Source organism: Myxocyprinus asiaticus, chromosome 50 (assembly GCF_019703515.2).
Source record: "Myxocyprinus asiaticus isolate MX2 ecotype Aquarium Trade chromosome 50, UBuf_Myxa_2, whole genome shotgun sequence".
Lineage (NCBI taxonomy): Eukaryota > Metazoa > Chordata > Actinopteri > Cypriniformes > Catostomidae > Myxocyprinus > Myxocyprinus asiaticus.
Genome location: NC_059393.1, coordinates 13,520,421 through 13,541,138, shown reverse-complemented (window position 1 = coordinate 13,541,138; position 20,718 = coordinate 13,520,421). Strand labels below are relative to the sequence as shown.

At 39.2% G+C, this 20,718-nt stretch overlaps 1 protein-coding gene across 1 annotated transcript; it reads right to left on the bottom strand.

Annotated features, from left to right (window-relative positions):
* Positions 1-583: 583 nt before the first annotated feature.
* On the bottom strand, positions 584-6,964 carry LOC127439301 (sphingosine 1-phosphate receptor 3-like). The gene is made up of 2 exons (XM_051695551.1): positions 6,526-6,964; positions 584-2,831 (listed from the first exon to the last, which is right to left on the bottom strand). Exon 2 carries the CDS (start codon positions 2,721-2,723, stop codon positions 1,524-1,526), a length of 1,200 nt encoding a protein of 399 aa, XP_051551511.1. The 5' UTR covers positions 2,724-2,831; positions 6,526-6,964; the 3' UTR covers positions 584-1,523.
* Between the last annotated feature and the right edge of the window lie 13,754 nt (positions 6,965-20,718).

Here is a 20,718-nt window from a genome sequence, read left to right as displayed (position 1 = left end):
ATTTATTTGTACATTTTTAAATTGGTTTATTTATTTACATTTTTATTTTCAAATTAATAGATTGATCATTTATTCCTTCATTCTTTGTAAATGGCACTCCTGGGCTTCCATATTACACACTCCTTTTTTTTCTGTACCATGTTGTAATCACACTAGCATATAATCAAAATGCTATAAATTCAAACTAATCTAGATAAACAAACTAGATCAACTAATGATATTCATTTAAATGTTCCTAGTGTATACTCAGAGCTTGGTAAAACTGCTTTCTCTTTTTACGCTCCATGGGTATGGAATGATCTGCAAGTTACCATTACTCTAGAATCACTTACCTCTTTAAATGTTTTTAAATGTCTTTTAAAATCTGTACTGAAGGAATCATGCTGCTGTTTTTCATAATCTTTGAATGGTATGGCTTGTATGACTTTTTTTTTTTTTTTTTTTTTTTTTTTACTATTTCTATGTACTATTTGTTGTTTAAAATGTGTAATTGTGTTTTTTTATGTGAAATTGTTGGTGCAGCCATCTTGACCAAGACTCCCTGGAAGAAGAGATCTCGTATCTCAATGGGACCTTCCTGGTTAAATAAAGGATAAATAAAAATAAAATAAGTTCAAACAATTTTATGTCAATTATCAATAAGTACTATTGTCCAAAAACAATCAAAAGTTCAACACATTCACAACCATCTCATCATACATTGTTTCTGTCAGATACAGTAGCTCCCTTAAATATAGTTCATCCAAAGATGAAAATTCTGTAATTGTTTACTCACCCCATATGACTTTCTGTCAGAATTGGTGACACTGCTCTTTACCATGTAATGAAAGTGAATGGTGACATACATTGTCATTTCATAACATTGTGCCTAACATTTTGTGTTTCACGAAAGAATGACATGATGGTAAGTAAACAATGACAGAAGTGTAATTTTTGAGTGAACTATCCCTTTAACATCTATCATGTACACCAATCCAAAGAATATTAACCATAAACATCCACAGTCAGTTCATCACTCTTTAACACTGAATTTGTTATTACACTAGCTTGTGTAATAGCAATGAATAGCAAACTATTCAAAAGTTTTTGTCCGTTACAGGAATGAACCGTAAGGAAATAAGGAAGGCCAGTAATACAGAGTATCATAATGCATATAACACTGTTAAGTCATTTTCCTTCATAAAAAATGAATATACTGCTTTGCAAATTGGATTATTTTAATCAAAGATTGCACACCTAAGCATTTTGAGTGATTATATTCTGTAGTGGCTCTATTTTATGTGCTCAAAACACTTGGTCAGTTTCATAAATATTAATACAAGTAGAAGTCAATTCAGTTTGTATATCCCTAGGTCAGCACTTGTGTAGACAAGCTTTGATTGGGTCCGTTGTCCCTTTGAAATCTAAGCGTAAATTGATGGCCATACGTATTGCACAGGAACCATCACCGAACATCTTAGGAAATCCTGACACAAAATCCAATACTGTAGTGCATACTTCTGTAGTATCTTTCCCAAGAGGTTTCAGAACTTTCCCAAGGATGGAAGTGCCCCTGCTTTAACCAGCACAGCAGACAGCAGGTCACCTGGCCCTGATGGGTGTGTCACAGCTGGTGGTGATGTGTCACTGTTCTGGTGGTGTGAGTTTACTGGCGTAGGTGCTTTACTTCGCATGAGGGTAGACTTTGCTACCCCACTAGCTGCCGCGGCCATACTAGACTTGCTGTTCTCCGCAGTGGCAATGACTATTCCGGGGAGCGCCGTTCCTGCTGCTGTGGTCATGGAGTCTAGTGGCGTGTGGCAGCAGCAGCAGCACAGTACACGGAAGAATGCGACTCGCATCTCACTGCTGGAGAGTGTGTAGATGAGGGGGTTGAGGGCGGAGTTGAGCACTGCTAAGGCGATGAACCAATCCACCTGGTACAGGACTGGGCACTGCACTGGACTGCATCCTACATCCAGGAGTAGTAGTAGAAATAGAGGAGCCCAACAGGCTACAAACACCCCTAACACTATCACTACTGTGCGTAGGAGTGCAAGCGAGTGTTCCGATGGCCTGGAACTCACCCTTCGCCCACTGGACGTCACCAGCTGGTAGATTCGCACGTAGAGTACCACAATGGCAGCTAGTAGGACCGTGAAGACACTGATGCAGAAGGCTATGTAGCTTTTGTTGTAGAGTGGTAGTACAGTGGAGCAAGTATGCAGCCGGCCCAAACAGTTCCAGCCGAGGCTGGGCAAGGCGCTGAGCAGTACGGAAATGGCCCAGCAGGCCCCAAGCAGCGCTAGTAACCTCCCCCTTCCCGCAGCCTCGCATGGCCGCAAACGAACCATGGTCATGTGGCGCTCAATTCCAATGGCTAGCAAGCTGAAAGTAGAGGCGCTTAGGGCCACAAACATGCTTCCTTCTCGCAACAGCCATTGACCAGGACTGAGGAAAAATGTTTTGCTGCCAGAGGTGAAAATGTTGACCATGTACGCCACTCCAGCTAGCAAGTCCGAAAGCGCTAGGTTGCCAATGAGAAAATACATGCGGCTGTGGAAACGCTTGTTGCGCCATAGGGCCAGTAATACGGTTATGTTCTCCAACACTATCAGGACACAGATGAAAAGCAGGAAGGCTCTCTTGCAACTACCAATACTTCTTGGTCTCCCCCACTTACCAGAGTTGTTGTAGTGGCTGACTATAATATCGTTCATTCCCGGCTCTAATTCGCTATCCATTTTCCATGCACTACTGCTTCTGAACAGCAGATGGCGTCTATGAGTGGCATCTATATAGAAAATTGGAAAAGCAATAGGCCACTTGAAGCATTGTGGTTTTTGTAGGACCTAAAGACATAAAGAAACAAAAACAGATGAAAGAAAAAGTCAGACATCTAGGTAAGAGGCGGAAATATTGTTTTAATGTATGGTAGACTGTATGTTTATCACGTTTTAAAGGGGAAACTTATGAAGCGGTGCTAGTATGTGTAGGAAACCACTTTTGAGATGAACGTAGTCTACGATATCAAAGTAATCATTTTAAAGCCACCTGTTCACTGCATCTGACAAACGATAGACGATAGACCGTAAGTTGTTGTAGTGGATTTACAGTGGAGTCGAATGAGGCTCTGTGGCCTTCCGACCATGTTTGGATGTGACGTTTTCAGTTCCGATTTGAGCTTCGGCTGCGTTGAAATACTTCATCTTGTGAGACTAGACCGTATGCGACCACCTGACCGGATGTGATGTATTCATTCGAAGCTATGAATGCAAAGTGAGAAATATCAAACGATTTTGTTCTAAAAATTTTGAATGTATAAGACAGAAATCATATTTTACATTGCAATTACTGTATATCACAAAAGGTTTTTGTATTTACAGTACATTTGTGATTAAATGTGTACATTTGTGTACAAATGTGTCATTTATTTGTTCACACACCAAACCTGCATTTTTAAAATCATATCTATGAATTTCTAATTCCTATTTCATGATGGTTGTTGTTGCAATTAATTATCATAATAATAACTATAAAAACAGTATTAATAATAAATAATGATATTAATAATAAATACTGAGTGAACATTAATCATGAATTTCATTGAATTCATCTATCTACTTAACAAAATCACATACATTAAAGGAATATTCCGGGTTCAATACAAGATAAGCTCAGTCGACAGCATTTGTGACATAATAATTTTGACTCGTTACTCCTTTTCTTAAAAAAAAAAAAAAAAATCGAGGTTACAGTGAGGCACTTACAATGGAAGTGAAAGGAGCAATTTCTGGAGGGTGTAAACACAGATATGTTAATCTTATAATTTTATAAAAGCACTTGCATTGATTCTTCTGTTAAAACTCATGTATTATTTGAGCTGTAAAGTTGTTTACATTTTCATTTTTACAGTCATTTTAGGGTTTGTTGACATTACATTGTCATGGTAATGAAGTTGTAAAATTGGTTATAATTTTACACAGAAAAGGTTAATAAATTATTTTATTACACTAAAATCATGTTTACATGCATATCCTTTATGTCTTGTGGCTATACTTTTGAAAAAGTGAGTATTTTAATGTTAAATAATTGGCCCCATTCACTTCCATTTTAAGTGCCTCCCTGTTACCTCGATCTTTGCATTTTTTCAAGAAAGGAGGGACGAGTTGAAATAAATTTTTGTGGTAATCAATATTATGCTACAAATGCTGTCGATTGAGCTTAACTTGTATTAAAACCGCAACATTTCTTTAATGTCATTCTGAGGTTCGGTAGCAAACCTTTGATAGTTGCTTCTCAAGAATAAAATCTTTGGCGAACAAAATGACAGTTCATCACGATTGCCACTAGGGGGAGAAATATGGCAGTCATATATGTATGTCCAACATGGTCACACGGGAGGTCAGCATGTTGTTTCCGATAGTTCCAATACACTAGGATCGGCAACATTATGCCAATTCACGGACCACCGTCATGTCCTCACAGACATGTCTGCAACAGCTCCAGCTCAATTGCTTTCAGCTGTGGCTGAAGCGTGTCGCATCTGGTTGCACGTCACGTCAGCGGGGAACACCATGGATTGAATCCCGTTGTGATCAGGGAGTAATCGCAATCGTATAATCAGTGACGGCCTCACTGCGGACATTGCATTTTCACATCTAACATTACATATTTCATACACTAATGGTTAAGGTTAGGTATAGGGTTGGGTTGGGTTGTAGACTTTATAAAACAGTCATTCCTCATATGTGCCTGTACAGCAGAAAATAACTCGCTTCACGGATATTACACCCAGAAAATGGCGCTCACATATGACCATATGCCCAAGAACACTTACCACTTTGGCCACATGGGGCAGTGTTCTGAATTTCGGTAAGTATACTCCGATTTTAGATAAAGAAAAGTCGACCTACTCTTTCCGATCTCACTGTGAGATCAGTCTGGTATGTCACCTCGGAGACAATGAAAATTTTGGAAAGTTTGATTCACTGTTACAAAAATCAACAGCACTGGCAATATTGTATGCAGTGTTGGGTAAGTAATTAATTACTGTAATTAAATAAATTTTTCTTTGAAAAAGTAAGGGATTACTCTTAATTTTTCAGTAATTTAATTAGTTACTTCTGATGTAATTGTGTTAAATACTGTATAGACCATAGAACAATTCTATATAAAACAATAGTGAATTTAAAATTGAAATTTAACATCTAATGTTAAAATACATGTTTTCTGGGGCCTGGGTAGCTCAGCGAGTACTGACACTGACTACCACCCCTGGAGTCGCAAGTTCGAATCCAGGGTGTACTGAGTGACTCCAGCCAGGTCTCCCTAAGCAACCAAATTGGCCCGGTTGCTAGGGAGGGTAGAATCACATGGGGTAACCTCCTCGTGGTCGCGATTAGTGGTTCTCGCTCCCAATGGGCCACGTGGTAAGTTGTGCGTGGATCACGGCATGAGCCTCCACATGCTGTGAGTCTCCGTGGTGTCATGTATAGCGAGCCACGTGATAAAATGCGCGGATTGACTGTCTCAGAAGTGGAGGCAACTGAGACTTGTCCTCCGCCACCCGGATTGAGGTGAGTAACCATGCCACCACAAGGACCTAGTAAGTAGTGGGAATTGGGCATTCCAAAATTGGTGAGAAAAGGGGATAAAAAAAAAAAATGCATGTTTTCTAATTTAATGCAGCCCCCTTAAATTCTTTGGCCAGTTCATGAATGTATTATTTTATATGATTTATTTGAAAAGAATTAAAAGAACAATTTCATGTCTATCCTTGTATTTTTCATCTGGTCGAGGTTGATAAGGGTTTTAGAAAGTAATTAGTAATAAGTAATGCAATTACTTTTCAGAAAGAGTAATTAGTACAGTAATCTAATTACACTGTAGAAGATGTAATTAGTAGTTAGTAATTAATTATTTTTTTAGAGTAAATAACCCAACACTGATCGTATGTACTACAGTCGTCAATAAAGCTCACTGAATTTAATTGAATAGAAAAGCCTTATATTTTTTTATTTTATCAAAGAAACAACGTGAAAGCACTAAAAAATATAATTTAAATCAGCTATTAATAACTAAAATTAATCTAATCCATAAAAATTCAAAATTCCCATCAGTAGTCGTTTTACAATAGCTATCTGTGTTTTAAACTAGTTCAATGAAAAATTATTCTTTAATGATTAATTCTTTGAAACTCTTGTCCCCACAACATTTACCTCAAGTTAAGAAACATCTGGCAAGAAGACACAACAAAATGTTTATTTATCACTGAGCCGACATAACAACGTGAACTGTTATTTCAACTTGAATTGTAATGACACCTGTGCTATATCTGTAAAACGTTCTGTGTGATCATTTGTGCTTTGTTGGCTTTTTATCATAAATCTATTAATTTAAGCACATGTAGTCTTAAGTTAAAGTACATTAATTGACGACATTTTACATTTAAAGCTTAGCATAAAACTCTAAAATAAAGTTGTCACTGGAAGCACATAACTTTTTGAAGAAGAAAAAAAAATCTGCTTTATTAAACACACTTACCGCTTATTTATCCCGAGAGATGGACCTACATCTTGGTTCACTGGTTAATATTTTGCCAACAAAAAAGTTAGGAGCTGAACTTCCAAAACGTCCAACATGTCTTGGTAGACTACTCTACGATGTGTAAATGTATTTATCCTCCGCCTTTTCCAAGTCGAAACTCACTGCATCCAGATTGTTTAGAAGACCGCAATATTATCCAGAGTTTTTCGAGTAAACTTAAAGTGCAGAATATTAATGAGTGACAAATAATTCACCTGGGAGTCCCAGTTCGAATACTAAACTCTCAACGGGCTTTGCCTCAATATTCCACCTCACACTGGGCGGGAACTGAACGTCTGTCATGGATGGAACGAACAAACGACGTTCCATCGTCTGTTTGGATGAATTTAAATCGCTGAATTTGAATTTGAATTTGATGGGAGGGCGCGCGCACTAATATTACATACAGTGATTATTAAAAGCACATGTGCGCGAGCATCCTCTGATGTTTGCGTTTATTAATAGGTGTGATTACACTGGCATTCCACATGTTGGGGGAAATTACTGGGTTAAGTCAAGCAGAATGACGTAACCCCATACGAGTCATGCTAATGACGACCTCTGGCATCTCACTTAGTATTTAACACGACATTAAGCGTGTGAGTGTAAATATTATGACCTTACCTGTTTAACGATATCATGTATGGTCATTAATTGATTTGTAGCCTACATACAGGGAATGCATATTTAATTGATTTAGCAAAAGGAACAAAGTTGAGATAGATCGTTATAACAAAACGTTTTGCTGTTAATATGATTTAAATACAGGTTAATTTTTTGCTTGTGTTTCCAAAAACATAAGCTTGAAATTTCATTGCAGAAATTAGCTAGAATGAAGTTCTAGAAGATATCACACATAATAAAGTGCTATGGTATTACCATGTTTTTGGACATGTACCATGGTATTCTTTATACTGTACCTTGGACTACCATGGTATATGAAACATTCAGTATGGTAATCTTTCAGTACCATAGTACATATTATAGTTCCATGATACTACCATTTAAAATAGTAATCATTGATTCAGTACCATCTGATACAATCACTGTACCATGGTACCATACTTTTTTGTAAGGGCAGTGAACATAAAACATAACAGAATGTGACAAACTTTATTTTTTGACTGAATACTGGTCTCACTCTGCCTCATTTGATATTTTTCCTGATGACAAGCCAAGGACCACAAAGTTTCTAGTTAAAGCGTTTCATATCCATTCTTTGATCAAACATTGTTTTTCATGGTAAAATGGGAAATGCAATTTTTTTCCTCCCTTTGGGGCGACAGGTCATCACTCTCCCAGAGCCTCAGCCCGTTCCAGACACATGCACTCACACACACAAAAACAAAAAAGTTCTGCCTGGTTTCATGGGTTGCCTAAAATTAGTCCTCAGCTCTAAAATAACCTTTCACTCTACACAATAATTAATTAATATAAAACTTTAAAAGCATCTTTTGAAACCACAGCATAACCACTCTATCGCACACCCCCTTTTAAATGCTGCTATCCTATGCTGTGCACAAACCAGACTCCACATTCTCACAGTATTCCCATAGGACAGTGTCCAACATAGCACTCCAGCCTGGGGATGGTACATTGGCAATGGAATGTTCGGGGAGGTTGTATGGACCACTATCACACTCTACAAGTACTCTTGGTTCTAATCAAATGGAAGATCTCAAACCGGGTGAAGGGAATGTGATGGTTACATGATGTTGTAGGCACTTTCCACAAATTTTTATTTCTTATTTTTTTGTTCAACAAATTGTCAATGACAAGAGGTGCTTAACCATCAGAACATCATTAACCTTGTCAATCATATGAGCTATCGTATGTCAATCATATAATATTTAAGGAGATGTGGTGTGCAATTTTTGCAACCTTGTTACCACAATTTGGGATATGTTGGGGCCCTGATTTGTGTGATGTTGGAATTTTCTAGCAATAAACTACACCAGAATGGGTAACAGGGTTGCATATTCAGCATAAATAAAGCTAGCCAAATGTTTGGTACCAACTATTGGTTTGTAGTTCGATGTTTACATAGTGTACATAGTTGGTTTATTCCATATCAAATTTCAGAAACTTCCCCAGCTGAATTTTTAATTTTGTTAAAACTTTTTCTGAAGACAGACAAACATACTGTAAATGATAATAAAAAAGCAAAAATTTAAATGCCATGAATCAATATCTATTAAGTAATCCATTATTTTGTATAGCAGGTCAAAATTCGCCTCTTGCAATTTCTCTTCCAAGGAATCAGCCAGTCATTTTAGAGGTATGTTTTACTAGCAACATGTGGGAGATTTATTGTGCTGGTATTTGGTATGCTTATAGACACTGCTGTGAGTCAAACCTTCCTGACACAGAGTTAGTGGTGAGTTGGATAGTTTGGAATGTGAAGTTTAGTGCTGATGGGGTATGTGTTTATGTGTTGGAAAAAGGAAAATCTCTCGAGCCTTCACCTTTTTGCCCTAGCCCATCCCTTCATCCTAACTGCCCCAAGCCCATACCCACCTCCCAGCCTTCTCACTGTGACACCAAACATCTGACATTTGTTTATACAGTAACTTACCACATTTTAATAGCTCCCATCTATAACAGCTTCCTTTTCCATCAGAGGCAGATCCTCACCACATCAGAACTTAATGGCCTTTTTTTCACCTTGATGTCCTCATGATCATTCAGGGATCCAAGCAGAAGATCCTAAGCAGAACATCTTCTCCAAAGTCCTGAATGTCAAAGCTCTTCTCAGACAGATGTCTTCTGTTACCAGGTTCTGTGATAGGAGTGTAATATCTTATCTTGGCTTTTCTGATTGTCTTTTTATCTATTGGAGTTTGGGGTATTTACAGCCTACTGTCTAAGAATAGCAGCAAACACTCCAGACATTTGTTCTAACAAAGGTCCTACAGGTTTTTAGCCAACCGAGTCTATTTTAGCCATCTGAACTGTCTATCATTGTGCATTTTTTGAACTGTCTATCATTGTGCATTTTAAAAATCATTATAACTGTTTGGTTAGACATTTACATTTTACATTTACATTTAGTCATTTAACAGACACTTTTATCCAAAGCGACTTACAAATGAGACACAAAGAAAACAATTTCTCATACAAGGTTTAACAACATCTGCAGTGTAGGACTGCCAAGTTCTCACAGTGATTGGAGTAGGAAAGATGCTAGCACAGAAGAAAGAGACAGACAAGGATTTGTTTCTCCTGTACATTAAGTGCAGTAGTAAGTGCAATTAGTGTGGGTTGGTTAAGTGCTTGCGAAACATATGCGTTTTCAGCTGGTTCTTGAATGTTGAAAAGGTAACAGCAGATTGTGTGGAGGTTTGAAGTTTATTCCACCACAGAGGAGCAGAGAAATTGAATGATCGTGAAATAGACTTTGAGCCTCTTTGTGATGGGACCACCAGGCTTCGCTCGTTCATAGACAGCAGAGAGCGAGTTGGAGCATAAACCTGAAGAAATGAATTGAAGTAAGAGGGTGCGGTTCCATTGGCTGTCCTGAAAGCCAGAGTTAAAGCCTTGAATTTGATGTGGGCAGCTAGAGGTAGCCAGTGGAGTGAATCAAGAGTGGGGTGACATGACTTTTAGGCTGACTGAAGAAAAGATGCGCTGCTGCATTGTGGATCATCTGCAGTGGCTTAATTGTGTTAGCTGGAAGGCCAGCCAACAGAGCATTGCAGTAGTCCAGTCTTGAAATGACTAGAGCTTGGACCAGGAGCTGTGTAGCATATTCAGACAGGAAAGGTCTGAGATTCCTGATGTTGTAAAGTGAAAATCTGCAAATCTGCAAGACCAGGTGGTTGATGAGATATGTGCAGTGAAACTAAGCTGGTCATCTACCACCACTCCCAGGTTCTGGGCTGTTCTGGTTGGTGTTAGTGTAGATGAACCAAGATGAATAGTGAGGTTGCAGTCAACAAATGGGTTGGCTGAGATCACGGGGAGTTCTGTCTTGGCAAGATTGAGCTGAAGGTGTCATTCCATCATCCAGGCTGAAATGTCAGAGAGGCAGGCAGAGATACGAGCTGAGACAGTAGGGACATCAGACTGGAACAACAGGTAAAGCTGCGTATCATCTGCATAGGAGAGGTAGGAAAAGCCATGTGCTCAATGAACGGTCTGAGTGATGTTGTTTACATCGAGAAAAGGAGGGGTCCAAGCACTGATCCTTGAAGTGGTCAGCTGGTGTGTCTAGGACACCTATCCTCTCAAGGAGACCTTGAATGATGTGCCAGTGAGATATGACTCAGCCCATCCAAATGGTGTTCCTGTGATGCCCTGGTCAGAGAGGGTGAACAGGAGGATCTTGTGGTTCAGTGTGTCAAAGGCAGCAAACAAGTCAAGGAGGATGAGGATGGATGATTTGGGGGTTAGCTCTCACCAGTCGCAGAGTTTCAGCTACTGACAAGAGGCAGTCTCTGTTGAGTGTCCTTTTTTGAAGCCAGACTGATGTCTGTCGAGTAGGTTGTTCTGTGAGAGAAAAACTGTTTGAATATGACCCTCTCAAGAGTTTTAGACAGGAAGGGTAGAAGAGAGACCGGTCTGTAGTTGTCGACTACTGTGGAGTTATGTGTTGGTTTTTTAAGCAGTGGGGTTACTCAAGCCTGCTTGAATGTATTAGAAAAGTTTCCACTTGTGAGAGATGCGTTGATAATGTGTGTGAGTGCGGGTAAAATCGATGGAGGGGCAGCTTGCATAAGATGGGATGGGATAAGGTCAAGTGGGCAGGTGGTAGGATGGTTAGAAAGAAGCACTTTGGAGACCTCAGTCTCGGAGAGAGGAGAGAAAGAGAAAAACAGAGGATGGGATGTTGGAAGAGAGTAGCTGTGGGTGTTAGGTGTAGAGAACTGGCTGTTCCTCTTTACCTTGTCAGTAAAAAACTTGGCAATGTCATCAGAAGTCAGAGAAGTAGTAGGATGTGGTGGAGGAGGATAGAGAAGAGATGAGAAATTTGAAAATAGTTTAAAGGAATATGAAGTGTTACTGATCTTGTTCTGGTAATAATTAATTTTAGCAGCAGAAACTCTAGCAGAAAAAGAGGAGAGAATTGATTGATACTTACACAGGTCAGCAGGGTCTTTTGACTTGCACCACTTTCTCTCCGCAGCCCTCAGATTGGTTCAGTGATTACGAAGTGTCTCCAACAGCCAGGGGCTGGAGGGTGTGGCATGTGCTGGCCTGGAGGTAAGAGGACAGACACTATCAAGGCAAGAAGTTAATGTTGAGCAAAGAGCATTTGTAGCTTAATCTAAATCAAGTGAAAAGAAGTGGTTAGTGGAGGGAAGGGATGCAGAGTCTATGGATGAGAAGCGAGTGGGTGAGAGAGAGCGAAGGTTGCGGTGGAAGGAGACCATAGGTGGAGTAAGAGGTAAAGAAGAAGGGAGAGTAACAGAAAACTGGATGAAGAAATGGTCAGAGATATGTAGAGGGCTAACAAGGGGATTATTGGAGATACAATTATGTGTAAGGATGAGATCTAGCTGTTTCCCTGCTCTGTGAGTTGCAGGGGTGTGCAGTCTTATAAGGTCAAATGAGGTCAGAAGAGCTAGAAAGTCAGCCGATTGAGGTTTTTCCAGGTGGATGTTAAAGTCCCCAAGGACCACCAGTGGAGTGCTGTCCTCAGGGAATGAGGACAGCAATACATCCAGCTCTTCAACAAAGTTGCCTAGTTGACCTAGGGGGGCGATAGATGACCAAAAAGTGGATTTTAGCAGGATTAGGGCAGTAATGGCATGATATTCAAAAGTTGTGTTATTGCAGAGGGAACAGAGCAGAGTGAATTTCCATGAGTTTGAAATGAGCAAACCAGTTCCCCCACCCCACTCAGTCAGACGAGTGGTGTGGGTGAAAGTGAAGTCAGTAGAGAGAGCTGAGGGAGTTGCAATGTTATCTCTGCAGATCCATGTCTCAGTCAGAGCCAAAACTTTGAGTTTTGACTGACTGGCAAAGGGTGGAATGAAGTCAGATTTATTGACAGCTGACTGGCAGTCCCACAGTCCAACAGAGATGGAGAGGGTCTGTGGAGAGGCAGTGCTATGTGACCTAAGGTGCTCTGGAGTGCGTAGTCTACAGTGTGTGCGTGTAGATTTTTGCCTACATGAGACAACAGGAATGTACTGAAAACACATATTACGAGTAGATTAAAGAAGAACTATGAGAAAAAGAGAGAAGGGGGTAAAACTTAGAGTAGTGGCTGGCTCATTGTCGATGTCCTTGCTCGGTGGACTCATGCAGGTAGACTTACAGGTCTTTACCCGAGATAGAACTCGCCCAGGTAGACTCGCAAGTCTTTACCTGAGATAGGACTCACGCAGGTAGACTCGCAGGTCTTTACCTGAGATAGGGCTGCACACAAGGGCTGCCGCTTCCAATGCTGCTATAGTTCTCTCACTACTTAGGTACTAATTGCTGTACAGCTGAGTCCAACCCACAAATTAGCAGCTCAAAGTCAAAAAGTGTCAAAAGCCTGAAACTGAAACAGGATTGCCCTAAAAAGCACACTAGTAGACAAATATTTACCTTAATTGTCAGTGAAGTGCAACAACAGCTACTAGTCCAGTGTCACAGCAAACAAATAAACTACAGTTGTTGTTCCCCACTGACAGACCAAATACTTGTTCTTGTTAGAGAAACAAAGAGTTGTTCCACATTGCTGGAAACACATTTGATCTGTATAATTTGATAAAGTATTTTTAGAGTTGGTTCTGGGAAGTCAAATGACCAAAAACTAAAAGAACACAACTTGTGCAGCTTTAGTTTGTGAAGTTTATGGTCTATATGTTGGATGTGTCCTTTTCATGAGACATTGTTTATTCACTAGTTAAAGGTCAAGTGTAGAAAGAGGTCTATACTGATGTCCTATATCACATCAAACTGTCTTGGCCCCCATAGATTTGACAGAACCATTAATCTTCACTGGCATTCAAGAAATATGCATTTTGGCTCCATATGTCCAAACAAAAGTTACTCTAGCGCAGTGTGAGACAAGGTCATAAATGAGACTCCAATAAGAATGTCAGGGAAGGCGGCAATGATTCTGTGTTTATCTTATGTTCCATGTCTACCCAGCTCCCTCTGTTTTTCTAGTCTGACCCTTTGCATGTATTTTCAAATATCTGACCAGTATGTCTTCAAAGACTTCCAGTATGTCTTCAGTCAGACCACCCAATGGAACCTCAGAAAGGACCTGAGAACATCTTTATGAAGCAGGTCCGGCCATCGTCCAATCCTCGCTTTTCCTAACACATCCCTACAGTATATGCTCTTCCAACCTCACTTTCAAAATATTGTGCTTTCTGACACTGTTTTGAGTCAAGGGGACATTCCAAAAGATGTTTTTATTCCACTCCCTATTTCATTTGCTGAGGTGCGTATGGAAATCAGAGAGCTTGAGTCTGTTGCTTGGATTGTACCTTGTACATCTCAATTATGAAACGTCAAAACAAAAGGTTTGATGGATCTTAAATAGTATATGTTAAAGCTTTAAAACTTCAGTGTGATTAATTATATAAAAAATAACATGTTATAAAAATGTATGCAATTAATCATGCCCCTTGAGTGTACGTAAATACCACAAGAAAGGAATTTTCCTACCGCCAGAGTTACTCAACCTTGAAGTACCACCTTTATGTTTTGTGAGTCGCAGCCAGCAGAGGGCAGTAAGCGAGTAAGGCAACGTGCAGCTGTACAGGCAACCAACCAACAGCTCCATGCCAAACAAAAGTATGCAGGGGTCTAATGAAGTGTTTCTCAAAGTTTCAAACTACATTATCTTGGCACAGCATCCTATAACCACAGCATTTCTGGGTAGTGAAGATGAAAATCAGTGAAGCACAACATAATGCTCAAAAAGTGTCTGTCAACGCATGTGTAGATAGACAAACAAAAAAATAGAATGATTAATCAGCACATCATGTAATTAATTTGATTAAAAATTTCAATCGATTGACAGCCCTAGTACCACCAGTAATATACCAGCAGTGGCGAATTCTCAGGGCCAGCAAAACCTTCTCTGCTGGCCTAACATGCTAAATAAATAAATATTTTTCACCCTTTCATTCTCAATCAACTTTTTGCCTATGTATTTTTAATCGCTTTCAACTCTTAAAGGCGCAATATGTAACAATTTTCATGTAATATTCACCTTTTTTTTTTTTTGCCAATGTGTGAACGGCTTGTAATGCAACTTAAAAAATTAGCTCTTCCCGGACTTCCTAGGTTGCCTATTAAAGCCTGTAGACTGATTTTCATGCGAAGGGAGCGGGTCGCTTTTGCCCGGGAAAATCCAAAGGATGTGATGTTTATGCGCGCTCCCGAGAGCCTTGCCTCAGTGCTTCTGCTATTCAACAGTGACAACAAACTGCAAAACTAGGTAACGTTATCTTAGAGATAGAATCCAGCAAATGGCCGGCTCCCAGCACAACACAGACTCCTACACAAACTCAGAGTAATCCAAAAAAAAAAAGACAAATATTTATCTACTGAATCCCATCTGGCTAAGCGGGAACGTGATCGAAATCAAAAACTAGAGTGAACATCAGCAGGGCATTTGATTCCTGGAGGGACCTTCGTTCAGTTTTGGGGATCAAAACCGGTTTTGGGGATCAAAACCGACCCTGAATTGGCATTCTTCTTATTGGACAGGTAAGCTTACATAACAACAAAGCATGTGAAATATAGTGCAATAATGATTGATCTGTGTAATTTTAGCTAACTTGATCTTGCCTGCTAGCTACCTTGCTTCATAACTTTCAGATAATTTCAACGATCTTCTCTTTATACTAAAAGTCAGGTATACAGGATAAATTTAAGCAAATACGCTGGTTTCTTATTCATAGTACAACATATGACATACAAATCATACAACAGTGCAACAAAACTGCAGTGCAACAGTAAACTGTCTGGTATAGTTCGGTAGTATGTAGCACTATGTGTTTATCAGTATGTTATGTTAGCTGATAAGTAGTTTTAGTTTAGTCTCAAAGTTTGTAGTAAAACAATCATAACTGTATAATTTTAATTACGCTACCTCATCTGTCAGCATGATGCCGGTGAATCACGTTCAGTCTCTTTGAACGTTACATCATTGTTTTGGCCAATGCTCGCATCCCTATGGAGTGTGTGCAGAAGCGCGAGCACGAGCAACAGGTAGCTGGCTGCAGTTCACTTAACGGCCACAGGTGTCATTAATAACAAAGGTTTCTGAATCTTACATACTGCACCTTTAATTAATCTACAAACAAATAGAGACAAACAAAAAGTTTATCCAGTCAGAATTTATTCCTTGATGCTTACAAGCAAAGTGTGACAACTGTTTCAAAATCGCATGCCCGAAGCCGAAGCAGCGCATGAGTTTAAGCTCCATCCCTTCAGGCTTTCAGAATTTCCACAGAATCCCTCAACAGTGCAAATGTATGGGCAACTAAAGTCAGATTGTCAGAATCATCAGCCAATCAGATTGATTTATTTGTTCTTGGTGGGTGTGATCTTTAGGATATGTCCCGGTCGAGGCCTTCTTGCTGGCCTTGAGTGACGCAATCACGCTTTAAGTGATGTAGGTAATTTAAGAGCGAAAAGCATAAGATCAAGCTGTCTGACGAGTCAGCTGTCATCACTGCTGGCAATGCCGTTGAGAAAGAGATCCTTATGGATTTAAAAACACGAGATGTTCTGCATGACCGTGTGATTGCTTAATTTATTAAACAGGAAAGGAGGACTGATTTTCACTTCGAGTAAATTGGTAAGTGCTTTTTGCATTGTTATAGCAACATCAGGAGTTTTCTAAGTGTAAATTAGTGTCAGATCAAGTTTTGAACTCGAAAAGTCGGATTTTACAACTTCCTACTTGGAAAAGTGTAATGGAATGAATCTTGAAATCAGAATTACAACTTGCAGGCTCGTGCAGAAATTCTCAACTCCGATTTCGCCGATATGCAGGGGCATGATGTCACATAAACATGTCCACACTCAGGGAGATCTACAAAGTAAGTTATAAACATTCATTTTATTAAGTAATATCGATTAATGTGTTCATTTCCACATCACATGATATTAAAGCTTGTTTAACAAAGCCTGCAGAAACAGGTGTATAAAACATGGTAAATTATAATCTCTTTTGATAATCGTACATCTGAAGCACATATGCTAGCACTGCAGCATTGTTTATCAGTTGGGTTGCTAGGAGACATCTCTAATGAGAGTCATACCCCTGCTAAGCTAACGGGAGAGTTGCAGTTTTGTTTTCTTAACCGTCATCTTCCGAATATCGGTGAATGGAATGCATTTATGGTCAGAGATATCAAGTAGGAATATCCCACATCCAACTTGAATGGAACGCAGCATAACCATGAACCCTGATGAAACGAAATTTATTGCAAGCAACATTTAAATCGCAAATATTATTAGATAGATTTTCCAGGTATTATAGACCTCCTTGGTAGATTCATATGAAAAATTATGATTTTTGAATGTCTGTTCGGGAGACGTTCATTTCACAAACAGTCATGCTGCAGTTAAAATTAGGCGTGCTTGAGCATTAAGTGTCGTATCAAGTTCTGGCTTTCGTGCATGGACGTGTTTATAAATGTCAATTGGCATTACTAGTTAGCTGCGACATAATGTATGATGCCCAAAGGCATAGGGTGTTTCATTGTGAAACTGTGTTTTCTTAATGGCATGAATCACACTGAAGGCCTAGACTTTAAATGCACGGCCTGCCACTGTATACCAGTATATATTAAATAAGGAAAGTTTCAATAGCATTTCGGTCAAAGTTTCAACAACTCCGGTCCTGCCTGATGTCCGACTCCCACTGCTACGTGTCGCTGAGTGATGATAACTAACTGCAGTCTGTGCTAGCCAGACTTCCCTTCAGTCTACTACGATGGACTTCACAGAGGATGAACTGATGCCAACTCCAAGACATGGGATAGTTCATGTGCCACTGACTGAACCTTGGACTCAGGATGGACTTCACCTAAATTACCTGCCATAAGCTTCAAGCTGGACTGCGATGCCCCTCACTGACTGTTGCCTGTATCATCTTGGTCAAAGGATGGATTACACTCTCTTAAAATGGAATACATAGACAATTAATTAACTGCCAACAAAAGCCTTCATCAGCCAGATAACAAAGGATACTGCATCTACATGCATTTCCACAGTTAATACAGGAAGACTTTGTCACTAATCTTACAGTTTATACAAAATCATTTTGTTAAACACTGGCCCCTAACATTTACTTAGTTTACTCATTTAAACCATGACTTGTTCTACACATAAATAATAACTAATATTGGCATTATATTCATGCTGTTTAGCCAGAGAGGAACTGACCCCCAAAGTGAGCCTTGATTCTCCCAAAGTTATTTTTCTCCATTATTTTCTCCAGTAACCAACATCTTATGGAGTTTTTTGTTCCTTGCCACAGTCACCTTTGGCTTGCTCACTGGGAATCTAAATACAAATACTACTTACTTGTTAAGGCACAATCTACAATCAAATTTTTATCAAATCGCACAATGGTGACTAAGACATTACAGCTTAATTGTCTGTTATAGCATAATTTCCTGTACAGCTGCTCTGAAACAACATCTGTTGTGAAAAGAGCTAAACAAACTAAAATTACTTGACTTGACATGACCTGACGTTTCAAGCATCTGACTTTAGTAACCACAAGTGTTTAGATCCTATAGTTTATGCTTCGTCAGATTCCATTGAGCTCAAAATGGATGGTATGTAGAGTTTGTGAAAGTAATGCTCCATCATGCAACCAAAAGTTGAGAACATTTTAACTTATGTTGCAACACACTTTGACGTAGACATCTGTTGACCAATGAGAATTTCAGACAGCCAAGTCCATCTGTGCTTTCGTCAATACAATTAGCTCTATTCCCACCTTCTTTCAAATTGATCCGGGTCTTTCCACACCCTAAAAATGGATATTGTGCATTCCTATTCATCAAAAGTTTTGTCAGAGCTTTCTCTAGTGTCTACTGTAAGTGCCCTGTGAAGGTAACCATAAAAAGAGTAGGCTGCTCGAAGACATAGATTTTTTTTTGAAGGTGCTTGGAGCCCTAAAAGACAACCTGGGTTGCCTAAGACAAACCTAAACAAATTGAGCCCCAAAAATTGCTTATAGAAATTCCTTTAAAAGTTCTTGAAAGTCATTGTGTCACACACTCAAATAAAGTCGCCAACCAATGGAGATCCTGAGCTGAGAATGGCCAGAATCGTCTGCTCAGTATTATTATTTTTTGTCCACCAGACGTATTCAGAGTTAATGTGTTGCAAAGACACAGAAGAGAGGGTGAATAGCAAGAGTAATTGTTTGCTATAGTCTTCTACCAGTCTTCCCACATAAAGAGAGGAGATAAAGATCTGCAGAGGTAGCACGTGTCCTTTTGACCTTTTCACCGAATCCAATCAAAAACAGACTGACTAGCTATTGAACCAAACTTCCCAAAGCTCTATGGCTCCATGACTGTGGCTCACCAACTAAAGTGCTAAAAACAACATTTCACACTGTATTACCCTCAATAACTCTAAAATCTTGTTACTAGAGAGAGCACCCAGATAGTAAATCCTTATTACACAAATAAGGGCTCTTTTTCACCTTCTGTTACTGCAGTTCAGTGCTCTTTAGCTTCCTAAATAGAAAGGATACAGGACAATAAGCTTCCTGAAGTGCCAATACAATAACAACAGAGTTTCTGTTTTTGATTTTTCTCTCAAATTAGGGTCTCATTTCATCAAATGTCACAGATGCATCACAAATAAGATACTTGCATAATTAGTCTTAGCATAATTTTTCAAGTATCACCGTGTCTCATACTTTGGGTTAGGAATTGCAGCAAACCCCTTAACCCTGAGTATTAAACTTCACTACGTAACTTGTCCCAAACTTTTCGTGCAACAGACATGAATGATACCTTGCTCGTTCAACTAAGGCCTCTAAGAAACTACCTAGCCACCACCCAGTGGATGCTAGCAACCACATACTGTGGCAGAGGTTGCGCTAGAAAAAATCTTTATCAGTCACTCTGATGACTGAGCTGTAAAATTTCTGTCATTGTCAATTTTCTATTCGTCATAATTGTTTTAATTTTATAATAAGTACTACATTCAGGGGCATAGCATCCATTATAATGGCATATACATGACAGTGTAAAGGCTTAGGCCTAAATTATATATTTTTCGACTCCCCAAGCGCAAGTCTGGTGAAACTAAGGAGTTTTTGGCTGAAAATTCTGCCTGTCAATCAACCGCTCAGCTAAATCAAGACTTTAACATTTGCTGATTATGTGCGGCTTTTAAAGGAAATAAACAACTGATCGAAATGTTTGAAAATGCACATACATGCACAATTTCACTTAACTTTTTCAGTGTGCCTGATATCACACTAAAGTGTGACAGATGAGAAGCACACATATCTCTGAAGCTCCAATACAGGTACTCCACTAAAACAACTGACAATTCTGCTCTAAACGTAATGTTTGCACTTAGATTAAATGCAAGTAATTGGCAGAAATAATGTGCCACTTTTTTCGTGCTTTCATTGTGTTATACTTTTTTGTGATTTATTATAATAAAGAAACACTCTAATTATACAGTAACACACTAACATAATGACTGATGTATGCAGTCATTAATTCAGAGACCCTCTCCTCGAAATCCGAACACAACTGGTCAAAAGAGGTCATATTACCAGGCGTTAATGGTGATGGCACCTGTTAATACACATCTTAATACCATCAGGCAATAAACAGGGTACACAAATACAGCAGGAGGGTGTGTGAGAGAGACAATGAAGTCAAAAGTGATGCACTAGGTTAAAAAATGTTTCTTATTTTTTTATCTCTCAAAATGACGTACAACATTTGAAATTATCCGTCAATGTTTCAAAAAATCTGTAAATGACTGAGAATTTTTAGTTAATGCAACCCCTGACTATAGCATCCCACCACGAAAACAGTCACCGAAAACATTTGCTTTGTGTAATGTTGCATTACAAGAAAATAGGTGTCAGTATAGAGTCAAAGACCATTGTTGTAAAAATGGCCAAATGTTTGGAATAATGTACAGATTTTGCTGTTTTGGAAGGAAATTGGTACTTTAATTCATCAAAGTGGCATT

Coding starts and splice junctions, on each gene's coding strand:
- LOC127439301 (XM_051695551.1), bottom strand. CDS start 2,723: ATGGATAGCGAATTAGAGCCGGGAATGAACGATATTATAGTCAGCCAC.